The 16,374-nt window shown below is 38.0% G+C and overlaps 1 protein-coding gene across 3 annotated transcripts in view; it reads right to left on the bottom strand.

Moving 5' to 3' along the window:
* Positions 1-16,374, bottom strand: part of Rad51b (RAD51 paralog B) — a 77,984-nt gene that overhangs the window by 58,099 nt on the left and 3,511 nt on the right. For all 3 annotated transcript variants that reach the window (XM_042691837.1, XM_042691835.1, XM_042691836.1), the window contains exons 3-5: positions 14,727-14,840; positions 14,344-14,460; positions 1,296-1,432 (exon numbers count right to left, since the gene is read on the bottom strand). In XM_042691837.1, the coding sequence (XP_042547771.1) occupies positions 1,296-1,432; positions 14,344-14,460; positions 14,727-14,840 (368 nt within the window). The remainder of the gene's footprint in view (positions 1-1,295; positions 1,433-14,343; positions 14,461-14,726; positions 14,841-16,374) is intronic.

A 16,374-nucleotide genomic window follows, 5' to 3' on the forward strand; every position in this document is an offset into this window, starting at 1 on the left:
GAGTTTGATTCCTCAGCACCACATAAGGAGAAAAAGCTGGAAGTGGCTGTGTGGCTCAAGCAGTATAGCGCTAGCCTTGAGCTGAAGAACTCAGGGTCAGCGCCGAGGCCCAAAGTTCAGGCTCCACAACTGACAAAAAAGAAAAAAATAAGTAATAATAATCAAAATAATAGGCAGCTTCTCCAGAACTGCTAATTAATTAGTTCCTTTTTAACTCTTAATATCATTATAAGCTAATGGAATTAAGTATTTCATGCTTAATTCCTTTCTTTTTTTTGTCATTTTTAATTGGAGATAACAGTCTCATGGACTTTCCTGCCTGGGCTGGCTCTGAACAGAGATCCTCAGATATCAGCCTCCTGAGTAACTAGGATTACAGGCGTGAGCCACTAGTGCCCAGCCTTAATTCCTTTCTTATTCTTGACACTCAGCTTATTTGATCTTACTTCAGGTTGACTTTTGAGTTGTTTGGCCTGCAAATTTTACTTACTTCTTTACTATCTAATATAATGTTTTAGACTCAAAAATTTCCCACTCCATATTGAGAAGCAGTCATTTCTTAGGGAATTCTTATTCCTTTTGTAAAGAAATAGCCACTGAATTTCAAAATCTGGAGTAATGGTTACTATGTGTCAGTCACTGGACTTAGCTTTTTTAATGATGCAAAGGTATAACAAACTCCAAAAATTGATAAGCCGATAGCATATACTCAAAAAGAAATGAAAATCAAGACAGACCAAACAAAAGAAATAATAAGCTCTAAGCAAAATAATCAATTTGGAATTTACTTGATCAGATCCACTTTGTTCTAAATGGTACTGTTTAGAGAGAAATAAAAGAAAGATCTGATTCATAATGATACAATTACAGGAGTCCAAGTACTATTCCTAAGTATACTTTGACCAGAAGAATCGAATCAATCTCCAAGTGTATACACATCCTAGTTAATGTCTATTCACTAATATTTTACTTCCAACTAGCAAGTACTTTCAAGGCAGCTGATCTTTTTCCTTTCTTGTTAGTCTTTTTCTTTCCCCATTTTCTGCCAGCATTCCTCAACTGCTTTACCTTCTACCTTCCAAACCTTCTGTAAAACCCAGAAACCCATTATACCATCAAGAAAAGGATAGAAAAGACAAAAATAAACTGCTTCTTGTGTCTTTTTTATTCCTTTAAACATGTGACATTTTTTAATCTTAAAAATACAATAAATGTTAAGCTATTTGTAAATGTTCCATACCGTATGAAGGTCATAAAAGTAAAGCAACATAATGGAAAATAATAAAATAGCCTACCTTTCAGCACTAAATGCAGACTCTGTGTCAATGTACACAACAGCTCCTTCTAAACCTCCCATGTTGGTGGGTAATGTGGCCAGTACACTCATCATTATGCAAAACTGGGTTTTTCCGCAACCTGGTGGACCTGTAATCTAATTTTTAAAAATTATATAAACACAGTAAGCCAGACAAAGAAAATCCTTTTAGGAACTTGCTGCAAAAAATAGTCCCAACTAGCCTCAGAAAAGAATTCAGCCCTGCTACCCTAACACATCCATTGTATGTAATAAATTAACTTTCTCCCTAAGCATCTAGTTTGGTATTAGTTATGTTCTATCCTTGGAAGGAATTGGCAATGTCTATGTTTTGTAATTCAGATGAAAAACTACAATTAAGACAGGCTAGAGTACTCATATATTCATTTTTTAACTATAGGGATTCCTTGGGAGGAATTGTTATTCTTGTAGAATGAATTAGCTCTGATCAGGGAAGATAGTTATAAATCACAGCTACTTCGTGTTCTTTATCATTCTGCACAAGGCCATTTCCCTAGGTGATTCTCCATCATGTTGTGAACGAAGCTGGGAGGTGAGGGGTCAGCAAGATGCCAGTGCCAGTTGTATGAGCCTTCTGCTCATACAACTTATGAAGTACTCAGCCTCTGGGGTTTTGTTAAAGTAAAATGGTATATACTAATGGACTAAGATGAGCTATTTTTTGTGTTGAACAATGTTTTATTTTAATCTTTTTACTGTTATTATAAAGGTGATGTACAAATGGGTTACCATTACAGAATACAGTTCTTTTTGGACAATGTCATCCCTAAGGAGTGTTTTTATAAAAATTAGCAAAATTGATACCATCCTAACATACTTTCTTGTATATCTAACATCATCTTCTATGTTACTTCTATATTGCTTAAGGATAATGCAATAATGCAATGGAAAAGCTGAAAGAATGTTACCAGAATATCCATCTATACTCTACAAAGATCATTTTTACTATATTTTAGACTATATCATGCTACCCTTTGCTAATCTATCCATTCATCAAAGGATCTATCTTAGGTTGTTGTTTTTAATGCATGTCAATTACAACAATGAGCTTTTCCCCAAAAGTTCATCATTCAGACCATGATCTCAAGTTTAATATGTATTATTTTCTTCCCTGTTAGGTAAATTTGTCATTAAATGAGCTATACAAATGTTTTCTGCCACTTGATATATTCCAACACATACATATACACAGTCTATAATTTGGTTTTTATTTACTTTGTGATGCTGTGGATTGAGCCTAGGGTTCTATGAATGCTTAGACAGTTTTCTAACTCTAGGCAGGTACATGCCACTCACATGCAAACCAAACTCCTATTATATCAAAACAGTACTAATGCAGGAAATTCTCTCATATACATTGCTTTATATTCAGGAAGTCTTTTCTTTGGGGAAATGTATCTTCTCTGGCAATACCTTTACCTCAGTGGCACACACATATACACATACAAAAAGCAGTTGTTAGCCTGGCAATGGTGGCTCATGCCTATAATCCTAGCTACTCAGAAAGCTGAGATCTGAGGATCACAGTTCGAAGTCAGACTTGTCAGGAAAGTCCATGAAACTCTTATCTCAAATAAACTACTCAGAAAAAGCTGAAAGTAGAGTTGTAGCTCAAGTGGTAGAGTGCTAGTCTTCAGCAAAATAAAAAAAAAAAAAAAAAAAAAGCCCTCAGAGACAGAGCCCAGGCCCCGAATCTAAACCCCAGGACTGGCACAACACAGAAGGAAAGGAGGAAGGAAGGAAGGGAGGGAGGGAGGGAGGGAGGGAAGGAGGGAGGGAAGGAGGGAGGGAAGGAGGGAGGGAGGGAGGGAGGGAGAAGAAAAAAAGAAAAATCCAATTTATCATTAATTCTAGCAAAATTTTTCCAGATATTGAATTTGTATCACATGACTGCAAAGTGTCATGTGATACAAAGTTCAACATTTAGAAATATTTTAACATTCTTACATAGTAAATCTAATCAAGTCTGCCTTCCTGTCCCAAATGTTTGTTAATTCCTACTGTCATTAACTAGTATTTTGAGGAACAATATTAAAAAGTTATATTATCAATAATAATGAATAAATCTGCATAGACCAAATTATATTCTTTATAATTTCAGTTTGCAATTCTATTGTGGTTGATTTTTACCTCATTAGTCATAGAAGAACCAGCTTCTCTCACATTTACAAGTATGTATTTACTTATATTTTTATAACTACTATAGTCATCAATCTACAGTTTCTTTGCAGGAATCTTTTATGCCACTTGCCAGTTTTGTGAGATAGTTTAGTTAAATCCATAAATCTTAACTAGATAACTATAAACTTGTAATTCACACCAATCTATAAAAAATAAAGATACAAGTCAAGTTCCTCCACCAACCCTCTCTCTTCACTTCCTAATACTTATATGGACCTTTTATAATCATCAAAAACAAGGCCCACCTTAATCATTGCATATTAGAAAAAGGTAAAGTTCAAGTTGAAAGAGGACCTTGAAAATGGACAAACACTTCAGATTCTGAGTAACAGAACAGAGAACTGACCTATAAATACAATCTATACAACAAGTTTTGGACATGTTCTCAGATTTTAAAAGTTTAAAACTGTGAGATGCTTTGTAATTTTTTTAGTGGTAAGATCAAACAGGTCAGCATTTTAATTAGTATGATGTTTATGAAAATATTCAGCAAAGTATCATAAAATGTAAAGTAGCATAAAAATGTAAAGTTTTGATTTATTATTACATCTTTAAAGAAACATGCTTCAAACTCTGAAAAGTTAGCCAAATACAAATGCCACTTGGGGAAAACTGAACATTATATGCATAATATTAAGAAATATCTGAACTTGTTTGGGATTTTTGTTTGTATTACAGTCTGAATAATAACACTTAAACTATAATAACTAATTTCTAATTCCTTAGGCCTCTTCATATAGTCTTTCCTCTCTTTCAACTTCATAAATTTACAACACATGCAATATTATGGATTGCCTGGCATTAAATTTCATTATTTTTTTCAGGTTTACTTAGTGGATGAAAACATTTCAACATTAATCATTTCTAGTTTCAGACAGTTTAGCCCTGAATTCTAGCACTCAAACCACAAAATTTCAAGCTGTATTCAGTTCCCAGTTTCAGTCCCAACAGTGGTTAGAAAAAGAAAATGTGCCAAACCAGAACAGTCTAAGTTATTTGCTTTTTGAAAACTCAGAGTGAATGTAACATTCACACACAGAAAACACCAGTAAAATACAATTAGCTTTGTGTAGTTTGAGCCAATATTTTAACACTCCCACATGAGAAATACAAGAAAGAGAGAAAGAAAGAAAGAGAGAGAGAAAGAAAGAGAGAGAGAAAGAAAGGGAGAGAGGAAGGAAGGAAGGAAGGAAGGAAGAAAGAAAGAAAGAAAGAAAGAAAGAAAGAAAGAAGGAAAGGAAAGGAAGGAAAAAAGGAAGGAAGGAAGGAAAGAAGGAAGAAAAAGAACTGAAAGACATATTAAAAAAAAAGAAAATAGGTAGGAAAAAGTCACTTAATTATCATCAAGGATTAATGAGATATCAGCAAAAAATAGGGGCTAGTTTGAAAAGGAAAAATTATATTCCCAAGGAAAGAAAGGCTAATTAAGCAAAAGAAAAAAAATAAAGCCTACTCACTTTAATCTTATATTAGATTACATGGATAAAATAAATGTGAAATTTGGACCTATTGACCTAAAATCTTACCAAGTTAATGCTCAGTACATTCAGGAGAGGGCCAATAGAAAAGGACAAACTTTCAAGCCAATGTTTAGCAAAAGAACACTTAAGAACTGTCCAGCTTGTGTCTGAGACAAGCTTGTAAAAACTACACATTTTTAAATGACCCCCAGTACTGATTACTCAACAGTTCTGCAGAAATATAATCAGGTCTTCAGACCTGCAGAATTCAGTGTTTAAAATAACTAACTCTCCAAACCCTAAAACCAAAAGAAAAAAAATCTTAGAAAGGCCAGGTTGCATTTCATGTCATGAAAAAAAAGATAGCTTGATCTCAAATTACAACAGCATGTGGAAGAGATTTTATGTTGGATTCTCTCCACCACTCCTTCTTATTTCAATTGATAGCCACCAATTTCTAAGTGACAGGAAATAGAGAATGAGAGCAAAAATAAAGCAAGATTACATAGACATGACAAGTTGCACAGTGAAACAAAAATCGAACTATCAAGGGAGATAATCATTCATTTGAAAGCATTCATTCAAAACAAATAGCATTTACTAAACACCATATGAAAAGCATTAGGAAACTATTAAGAAGTATGTTTATTTCTTGAATAAGGGGTGAATGCAGAATTGGAAAAAAAGATCCAATCAACCATATGTATTAAAATCCTTGTAGATTTTTAGGCACATTCTAGCTACCACAAATGAGGGAAACCATGCAACCTATGTATGTTTCTTTGGGTCTGGCTTACTTCATTTAATATAATTTTTTCTGTCTTTCCATTTCTTTATGAATGGTACAAGATCATTCATTCTAATGGATGAGTAGAATTCCATTGTGTGTGTGTGTGTGTGTGTGTGTGTGTGTGTGTGTGTGTGTGTGTGTGTGTGTGTGTGTATCACATTTTCCATTAGTCCACTGAGGAGCATCTGGGTTGATTCCATATCTTCGCTATGGTAAACAATTCTGCAAAGGACATGGTTTTGCTGGTAACTTTAGGATGGCCTTATCTATGACAAGTTGGATAAATGTCCATAAGTGGAATTGCTGAGTCATAGAGAAGCTCTATGTTTACCCTTTTGAGGAACCTCCATACTGCTTTCCAGAGTGGTTGAACAATTTTACATTCCTACCAATAGTGTAGTAGTGTTCCCTTTTGGCCACATCCCCCACTAGCATCTGTTATTGTTAGTTTTCCTGATAATGGCCATTCTAACTGGGATGAGGTGAAATCTCATTGTTGTTTTAATTTGCATTTCTTTTTTTCCTTTGCCAGTCTTAGGGCTTGTGAACTCAGGGCCTGAGTGCTATCCCTGAGCTTTTTTTCCTCTAGTTTAGCACTCTACCTCTTGTGCCACAGCACCACTTCTGGCTTTTTCTGTGTATGTGGCACTGAGGGACCAAATCCAGGGCTTCATTCATGCTAGGCAAGCATTCTACCACTGAGCCACATTCCCAGCCTTGATTTGCATTTCTTTTATGGCCAGAGATTCTTCATGTGTCTATTAGCAATTCTTACTATTTTTGAGAAGTCTCTCTTTAAGTCTTAAGCCCATTTATTAATTGAATTGTTGTTTCTTTGAGAGTTTATTTTGGGGGAGAGTTAATTTTTTATCTCTATATTTTAGATATGAGGCCCGTGTCTTGTGCCTGTAAATCTACAAATAAACACACTATATAGTTAAAAAAATACACTGGGACATGTTGCATTACACAAATCTCTAGGCATTTACATACAGTGAGACCAAAGAAGGGTATTCTTTTGTTTGTTTGTTTGTTTGTTTTTTGTCATTGGTGGGGCCTGAAATCTGGGCCTGGGCGCTGTCCCTCAGTTCTTCAGCTCAATGCTAGCACCCTACCACATGAGCCACAGCGCCACTTCCAGCTTTTTCTGCTTATGTGGTCCTGAGGAATCGAACCCAGGGCCTTATGCATGCAAGGCAAGCACTCTACCACTGAGCTACCTTCCCAGCCCAAGAAGGGTATTCTTAGGAGAGGATCACATAGGCACAATAGCTTCATGCATCTGACCATACAAAATATTTATTGAAATGAACTCCAGGAAGTAAAAACAAGAGGTTTTTTTTTTTTCCTTTTTTTCTTCTTTGTTGCTGTTTTATTTTCATTTCCTTTTGTTTGTTTTTCTGTCTTTAGGAGGGTAAGGGGAAGCACAGATATGGTTGGACAAAGGGTGAAGTAATACAACAGTGATACTCACTAGAACCTATGTTGAAAATGAACTATACAACTTGTGGGTAGAGAGGAAATAACTGGGAGAGAGGAGGAAAGGGGTAACACTGTTTAAAAAGAAATGTATTCTTTATCAGACTTACATAACCATCAGACCTCTATATATCACCTTTACAATAACAATAAACAAGTTTTTTTAAATCCTGCTTTAGGACAGAAGCCTGGTTATCTTGCCTCACAAAACAAAACAAAACAAAAAACTGGTCAGGATAAACAAACCATGTCAACAGGTCACACTCAGGGAATTCCCATCTGAAATTTCTTTCTACTATCCCCACCGCTGTTGCTAAAGTGTGGCATCTTTGAAATTGACTAGTTTTAATAAAACAAAGCCCACTTTTACAGACCTGCAGACCTATGTGCAAGAAAAATTAGTTTGGTGCAGTTGTCAGCAGCCAAAATACATACTAAAAAAGCATGTAAACTTCAGGTTTCACTACTTCATGCATTTCTATTACATGCCTAGCCCTTGTGGGCATGTGAGTTTACAACCCCTGCTTTACCATCTCCCAGGCAACAGCTAACCCCATCAATGAGAAAGAAAAAGAACTATAATGTGACTCATTCCAAGGAAAAATCGGAATGCTAAAATAGGACTCTAGCATTCTGACTACCTTTTTGAGCCAGTAAAAGAATCAATTTCAGAGCAAAACTTCCTCCACTGATGGATGCCTGGTCTCCTTAGATCATGAACAAAGCATTGAAATGACTTGGGAAATCCAAATAATGTAGATATGTTCTATGGTATCATTTCTCATGACTAACAGCAAAGAACTGGCTGAGGCATCACTATCCATATTGTAAATATTAGCAATACTTCAGGTTGGCTCTCTTACACATACTCTTCAACTAAGTAATATAATATACTGTATCTCTTTGTTGACACAAGTTTGGACCAGTTTTACTCTGCAATCTCTAGATTGCTTATGAAAATACTTGCATTGATGATATCTTTAATTATTTTTGCATATTAACAAGTGTCTATCTCACACACTCTCAGCAGGGGTGACTCTGGCCCCAAGAATGAAATTTAATTTTGAAGAAGCCTGGGTGGGGAGGTAGGAGGAGTGCTTGTTCTTTTATATATGAAACACAGACATACAGACAGAACAGAAACAGATGTACAGTATATCCATAGTATTAAAATTCCATTGGTCATTGAGGGTGGAAGAGGGATGTGGGAACAATGTTTAATAGGTGGCAATTTTTAAAAATGATCCCAAAAGTTGGGCACCAGTGGCTCACACCTGTAATCCTAACTACTAAGGAAGCTGAGATCTGAGGATCACATTTCAAAGCCAGTCCAGGCAGGAAAAGTCCATGAGACTGTTATCTCCAATTAACCACCAGAAAACTGGAAGTGGCACTGTAGCTCAAGTGGTAGAGTGCTTCCCTTGAACTGAAGAGCTCAGGGACAGCGCCCAGGCCCAGAGTTCAAGCCCCATGACCAACCGCTCCCCCCCCCCCCAAAAAAAAGGTTCCAAAATACTGATTTATCTTCTCTCATATGAAAAAGCCAATGACCAGTTTGATTTTCACAATGTAATCTTTCAAAGGTTAAGCTTCAAGCTTCTCTTTACCATTTTCAGCTAAAATAGATTCAGAATTGTCCGCACATATATTCCTTAAGTAAGGAATTTGATTTTCTCAAAGAAAGGGACAAAATCTCTTAACTCACTCCATTTGGCAATACAGCAGAGTTGGTGTCTCTGAGTCTCCCCTCAGCTTCTGAGGGAAGAATCTCTCAGAGCTGAACTTTCTATACCCAGATTTGGTACAGTTAACACCAATCAAAATGGACGGTAAATAAATTTTAAAACTGTGAAGTAAAGTAAGGAAAGAGTAGCTATAAAAATGGCAGCTGATTGTTTCCAGACACATTCTTCTTCCCTCAATCATTTCCACATGAACTTAAGTACCTCCAATGACACCTGTATTCATTTCTCTATTGCTGTGCAACAAATTACCACAAATTTGGCAGTGTTAAAATAACAACCAATTATTACCTCAAATGTCTGTAGGTCAGTGTCCAGATGGGCTTCACAGAGTTCTCTACTAAGGATCTCACAAGGATGAAGTAAAGGGATAACTTGGCTGAGCTTTTATCTGAACATTGTGTGACTCAACACATACACACATACACACACACACACACACACACACACACACAAATTAAAATTTGCCAGGCACCAGTGTGGTTCATGCCTGTAATCCTAGATACTCAGGAGGCTAACATCTGAGGACTGTGGTTTGAAGTTGGCCCAGGCAGGAAAATCCATGAGACTCTTAACTCCAATCAACTATCAAAAACAAAAACAGAAGTGGAGCTGTGGCTCAAGTAGTAAAGTGCCAGTCTTGAGCAAAAAAGCTCAGGGACAAAATGTACTCATTATCTTACTCATGTAACCATACCCCTTTTGTAAATCATCTTTTTAATAAAATAAATTTTTTAAAAAAAAAATTTTAAAGCTCAGGAACAGTACCCAGGTTCTGAGTTCAAATCCTAGGACCAACTCAAAAATAAAATATTTTTTTAATTAAATAAAGAAGTTGGCACTTGTGGCACTGTAATCCTAGCTACTCAAGAGGCTGAGATCTAAAGATCAAGGTTCAACCCAGGCAGGAAAGTCCATAAGACTCTTACCTCCCAAAAACAAAAACAGAAGTGGAGCTGTGGCGCAGGTGGTGGAGTGCTATCCTTGAGTGAAAAAGCTAAAGAAGAGTGCCAAGCTCTGAGCTCAAGCCCCAGTACTAAGTAAAAGTATACATAACTTCCAAGGCTGGATCATAAGAGACACTGCCGTTTTGATTTTGCTCCCCTGTATCACATTCTAGGGAGAAAATACACTTTCACAACATGAAGACAATCAGTTTACAGAGGTTCACATGGCAAAGGATTGCAAACAGCCAGGACCAAATTTGCAGCCATAAAAGTGAGCCATCTTGGAGGAGCTTCCCCAATTCCAGGCAGGTTTATAGATGTCTTCAGTCAATATCTTGACTATAATCTCCTGAGAGATTAGAACTAGACACATTCAAGCAGTTCTCAAATACCTGACTCACAGAATCTGTGTGAGATAATGAATATCCCTTGCTGATTTAGCCATTAAGCTTTAAGATATTTGTTTACCATAGATAGATGGATAGACAGACAGACAGACAGACAGACAGACAGACAGACAGACAGACAGACAGATAGATAGATAGATAGATAGATATACATACAGGGCAGGGAAGGTGGCTCAGTGGTAGAGCGCTTGCCTTGCACGCATGAGGCCCTGGGTTCGATTCCTCAATACCACATAAGCAGAAAAAGCCAGAAGTGGTACTGTGGCTCAAGTGGTAGAGCACTTGCCTTGAGCTGAAGAGCTCAGGGACAGCGCCCAGGCCCAGAGTTCAAGCCCCACAACCAACAACAACAACAACAAAAATACATATATATATGTGTGTGTGTGTGTGTGTGTGTGTGTGTACGAATATATCAGGTTTACAACTATGATCAGCAGTCAAGCTGAATTATACTCTTGCCACCTATAATAACATGGATAAATTTTGGAAATAACAGTGAGAAAAACAGTTTATGGAAGAATTGTGAGATATGATTTAATCAGACATATGATTTTTAAAAGTTCAAAAATAAACCAAAATAAAATTTTATGATAGAAAATAGTGAAAATTCCAAATGAAGTTCACTTCCCAAAAGAGGGTTAGAGAGAAGCCCATGGTTACTTTCAAGATTTATAGTATTATTCTAGTTTTTGGTTTGTATTGGTGGTGGTGGTGGTGGTTGGTGTGCTATTTTGACAATATGTTGCTTGAACTTGGGACCCCAGTGCTTGCTAAGCAGGTTCTCTACCATTTGAGCCACTCCACCAGTTTTTATGTTGGTTATTTTCAAAATAAGGTCTCAGTTTATGCCCAGGCCTGCCTAGACTGAGATCCTCCTATTGTGCTTCCCTTAGTCTCTAGGATGACAGGCCATTGTGCTTCCCTCATAACTTGGGATAACAGGTACATGCCACCATGGCCAGCCATTGACTGAGAGAGGATCTCTCTAACTTCTGCCCAAAACTCTCTTTTATTGCCTCAAAATGCAATCCTCCACTCTGTCTCCCAAGTAGCTAGAAGCATAGGCTTGCTCCACCATACCCTGCTTGTTCAAGGTTTTATATTGGAACTCCTAAGAATTCATAAATATATGCCAGATACATATTTTATATATATATATAAACTTTATTTCTTAAGAAAGAATAAATTGGGCTGGGAATGTGGCTTAGTGGTACAGTGCTTGCCTAGCATGCTTGAAGCCCTGGGTTCAATTCCTCAGTACCACATAAACAGAAAAACCCAGAAGTGGCGCTGTGGCTCAAGTGGTAGAGTGCTAGCCTTGAGCAAAAAAAAAGCTCATGAACAGTGTCCAGGCCCTGAGTTCAAGCCCCAGAACTGGCAAATACAAACAATTAATTTAGATACTATGCTTATCTGAAAAGCAAAAAAAAAAAAAAAAAAAAAAAGATTGAAGAGGGTGCTTGTAGCTCAGAACAGGAAAGCAGAAAACATGGCATTAACAAGCAGAGTATTTATATCCCAACTCGGCCACTTAAAATTCACAAAGAATTGGGGTTGGGATGGTAGCTCAGTGGTAGAGAGCTTGCCTTGCATGCATGAGGCCCTGGGTTCGATTCCTCCTACCACATAAGCAGAAAAAGACAAAAGTGGCCCTGTGGCTCAAGTGGTAGAGCGCTAGCCTTGAGCTGAAGAGCTGAGGGACAGTGTCCAGGCCCAGAGTTCAGGTCCCCACGACCAAAAGAAAAAAAATAAAAAAATTCACAAAGAATTTAAGCTAAGTTGAAAAGTAGTGGATATTATTATGAGTCTTAAAAATAAAAAGCATTGCCAGTGCTAGTGACTCATGCCAGTAATCCTAGCTACTCAAGAGGCTAAGACCTGAAGATCGTGGTTGAAAGCCAGCCCAGGCAAGAAGATTCATGAGGCTCTGTTCCTCCAATTAACCACCAAAAAAACCGAGGTAGTGCTGTGGCTCAAGTGGTAGAGTGCTAGCCTTAAGCTGAAGAGCTCAGGGACAGCGCCCAGGCCCAGAGCTCAAGCCCCGTGACAAAAAAAATAAATAAAAAATAAAGCACTTATTAGTTAATCTTCCTTTTTTTTAGTTAATCTTCCTTAAATTCAATTTTTTTGTCATATAAGTAAATTTATAACTGGATTACTATTGTTAAAAACCATAATTGAGTTCTCAGGTCTAACTTGATCCTAGAAAAGATTGTGATATTGACTCTGGCACCATCTGGTGGCAAAGTAACACAACAGCAGATCCCTTAAAATATTCATAATAGGGCTGGGAAGGTGGCTCAGTGGTAGAGTGCTTGCCTTGCATGCATGAGGCCCTGGGTTCGATTCCTCAGCACCACATAAGCAAACAGAAAAAAGCCGGAAGTGGCGCTGTGGCTCAAGTGGTAGAGCGCTAGCCTTGAGCTGAAGAGCTGAGGGACAGCGCCCAGGCCCAGAGTTCAGGCCCCATGACTGGACCAAAAAAAAAAATTAAAAAAAAAAATTCATTAACCATCCACTAGACTAATTTACATGTACTAGACACACTTCAAAGCTCTCTAGGAAGACAAGAAATAAAATATGTAATCCAGGCACCAGTGGCTCTTGCCTATAATCCTAGATACTCTGGAGGCTGAGATATGAGGATCATGGTACAAAAACAGCCCAGGGAAGGAAAGTCCAGGAGACTCTCATCTCCATTAAATTACCAAAAAAGGAAGTAGAGTTGTGTGTGGTTCCAGTGGTAGAACAATAAAGCTCAGGGACAGCACCCAGGCTCTCATTTCAAGCCCCAGAACCTGCAATACACACACACACACACACACACACACACACACACACACACACACACACACACACACATGGATCTCTATCTTCAAGGTAAAAAATTTTTTTCAGTTAAATCATGAATATCAGAACATAAGAAAGGGCTCATTGGTAGAGTGCTTGCTGAGCATACTTGAGGTCCTAGGTTCAATCTCCATCACAATAAATAAATAAACAAAGTAAGCAAAGAAATCTACTCTTCTTTGGAAATTAATTGAAAGTATCTATTCCTCTAGTACCTTCAAGCAAATCCTTAGGTGTGTACTGGCAAACACAGTATAAAATATCACACCATAAACATACTTGCAGCTTTCAAGGAAAAGAAAAACTATAGTGCTTTTCAAATGTCTTCAACTTTTGCCATTTCTTTCAAAGAGTGAGGTTTAATATTCCTTCCTCTCAGAGTAGACTGAATCTAATGATTTACTCTTAGGGAAAAGAATGTGGTAGCAATGGTGTATGACTTCCAGTCCGTGACCGTCAAAGTGACCACCATTTCCATCCTGCCTTCTATGAGACCATTCACCCTGAGGAAGTCATGGAGAGCCCAAGTGCGGAAGAACCTGGGCCTCTGAAGAAAAACCAGCAACAGCCGGCCAGCCATGTCAGCCCCCAGCCATGTCAGCGAGCCCTCTAGGAATTAGATCCTCCGACTCCAGCAGGGCTGCATCCTTTTCCAATACTGCTGAACTAAGCCACTCCCAAAGAAAGTGAGGGGAAAAAGCAGTTTTTATCTTCTAAGTCACTTTGCTTTGCGATAATTGGTTATGCAACAATATTAACTAATATGATAGTCCAATACCTCACAGAACCAACATTTATCAGCAACAGGAAATAAAAGTAGCTCACTTTAGCAGTATGGTATTATCTGCCCAAACGTTAACAAAATTGCAATTTTCCTTTCCTAATTTCAATTCACTCAAAATATTTTATCATACTACTGCATAATGTTCATTACTTTCTAAGTTGAGTCAAAGAAACAGAGATTTTTTTTTTAACACCATTTACAGAGCAACCATACTAAGGACTGAGGGTGCATCCTACAGTCCGCTGAAGTACTTATGATTTAATTCAGATTAGTGTTCATAAAATAATTTGTCTCTTTTAGACTAAATCCTTCTTTCTGGCTTTGAAGCTTATAAGTCAATAGAAGATATGGAGAGTTCCTCCTTTACCTCTGTGAGGGATCCACATGCCACACCACCATGCAGCGCTTCATCCAAAGCAGCAAGAGTGGTAGATAGAAATGCTGATGAGAGATTGGCAGACTTTTGTATCTTTATCCCGTAAGCCTGAATGACAAGATGATTTAGTTCTTTTTAGCCTCCATACTTATTCAAAAAACATAAGCAACCTCATACCCTTTGAATTTTAGCAGCCTGGGCTATAATCCTCCTATCTGTGCCTCCCTGGTACCACCACATCCATCTACTGTGCTTCCCCGGCAGCTGGAATAATAGCAATACATCTCTAATTTTGCTTCTACCAAAAATATATCTTTGAAGTAAAATCATCATTTAATAATTAAATAATTTTAAATATAGATGCAGGCATATACCGTTTGCATCGGTGGGGCACAGGCCCTGCTGACCAGACACAGAAGTTCATGGACACCCCGATAGCTTAGACCAGTCATCTTCATAAGTTCCAATGGGGAAAGAACTAGGAAGTCCTAAAGAAACATAGAAAGGAAAGTGTTTTACATTCTCTCTTAAATGTGTGGTACAAAAAATTGAAATTAAAAGGAATCTTTAAGTTGATACTGTAGATATAAGTGCAATGTATCACAGATCCAGGGTTTATGAACTCTTGTTTTTCTCTATACCTGGGATTGAACTCAGGGCCTTACATATACTAAGCAAGTGTTCTATCATTGAGTTACACCCCAACCACTAGGCATTCTTTATAGTATTTTTACCTTAAATACACCTTAACTAAAAGATGTGATAAAAAAAAAAAAAAACAGTCTGTGGTGTGTGTGTGTGTGTGTGTGTGTGTGTGTGTGTGTGTGTGTGTGTGTGAGTTTTAGAACTTGAACTCTGGGCCTCATACCCTCCCATGATTTTTCATTCATGGATGGTACTCTGTACATCTACGCTGTATATGTTTTCACATATATTTATAATTAAGATCTAACTCTACCACTTGACCCATACCTCCAGTTCTAGCCCTTTGCCAGTAAACTGAAGATAAAAACGCTGATCTGACAGGGTTGGTTTCAAGCCACAATTCATAGATCACAGCCTCCTAAAGAGCTAGGATTACAGGCATGAGCCACTGGTGCCAGAGAGTATGACGGTGTTCTTATCCAATTCAGTTGGCATATGCCAGAGGTCATACCAAGTGACATCACATAGCAACAGCAACATCCAATCCAAGTTTACAAGACATTACACTGCTGAAAAGGTCAAGTAAGAATGTGTTTATTTCTTTTTCTTTTCCTTTTTTTTTTCCTTTTTGCCAGTCCTAGGGCTTGACCTCAGGGCCAGGGCACTGTCTATAAACTTCTTTTTGCTCAAGGCTAGTGCTCTACCACTTGAGCCACAGCACCACTTTCGGCTTTTTCTATTTATGTGATACTGAAGAACCAAACCCAGGGCTTCATGCATGCTAGGCAAGCACTCTACCACTGAGCTACCTTCCCAGCTCTGAGAATGTGTTTATTTCTAAGTCAAAAGTTTACTTAGAGAATGGGGCTGGGAAGGTGGCTCAGTGGTAGATGGCTCAGTGGTAGAGTGCTTGCCTTGCATGCCTGAGGCCCTGAGTTCAATTCCCCAGCACCACATAAGCAAAAAGAAAAAAAAGCTGGAAGTGGCTCTGTGGCTCAAGTGGTAGAGCGCTAGCCTTGAGCTGAAGAGCTGAGGGACAGCACCCAGGCCCAGAGTTCAGGCCCCACAACCTGACCAAAAAAAAAAAAAATTTACTTAGAGAAAAGAGAATAGAGCCAATTATGGAATGAAATGTTAGATTTCATATTTGCAAGAGCATTTCAAAATATGAACATGGTGGGGGGGGGTTGCTGTATATTAGGCAGGGCACCAGTGGATCACACCTCTAATCCTAGCTACTCAGGAGGCTGATGTGAGGACCACGGTTCAAAGCCAGCCTGGGCAGGAAAGTCCGTGAGACTATCTCCAATAAACCACCAGAAAAACGCGCCCAACCCCAGAGTTCAAGCCCCACAACGACAAAAAAAATAAATAAAT

This window comes from Dipodomys spectabilis, unplaced genomic scaffold (assembly GCF_019054845.1).
Source record: "Dipodomys spectabilis isolate Male_0828 unplaced genomic scaffold, ASM1905484v1 ptg000146l, whole genome shotgun sequence".
NCBI lineage: Eukaryota > Metazoa > Chordata > Mammalia > Rodentia > Heteromyidae > Dipodomys > Dipodomys spectabilis.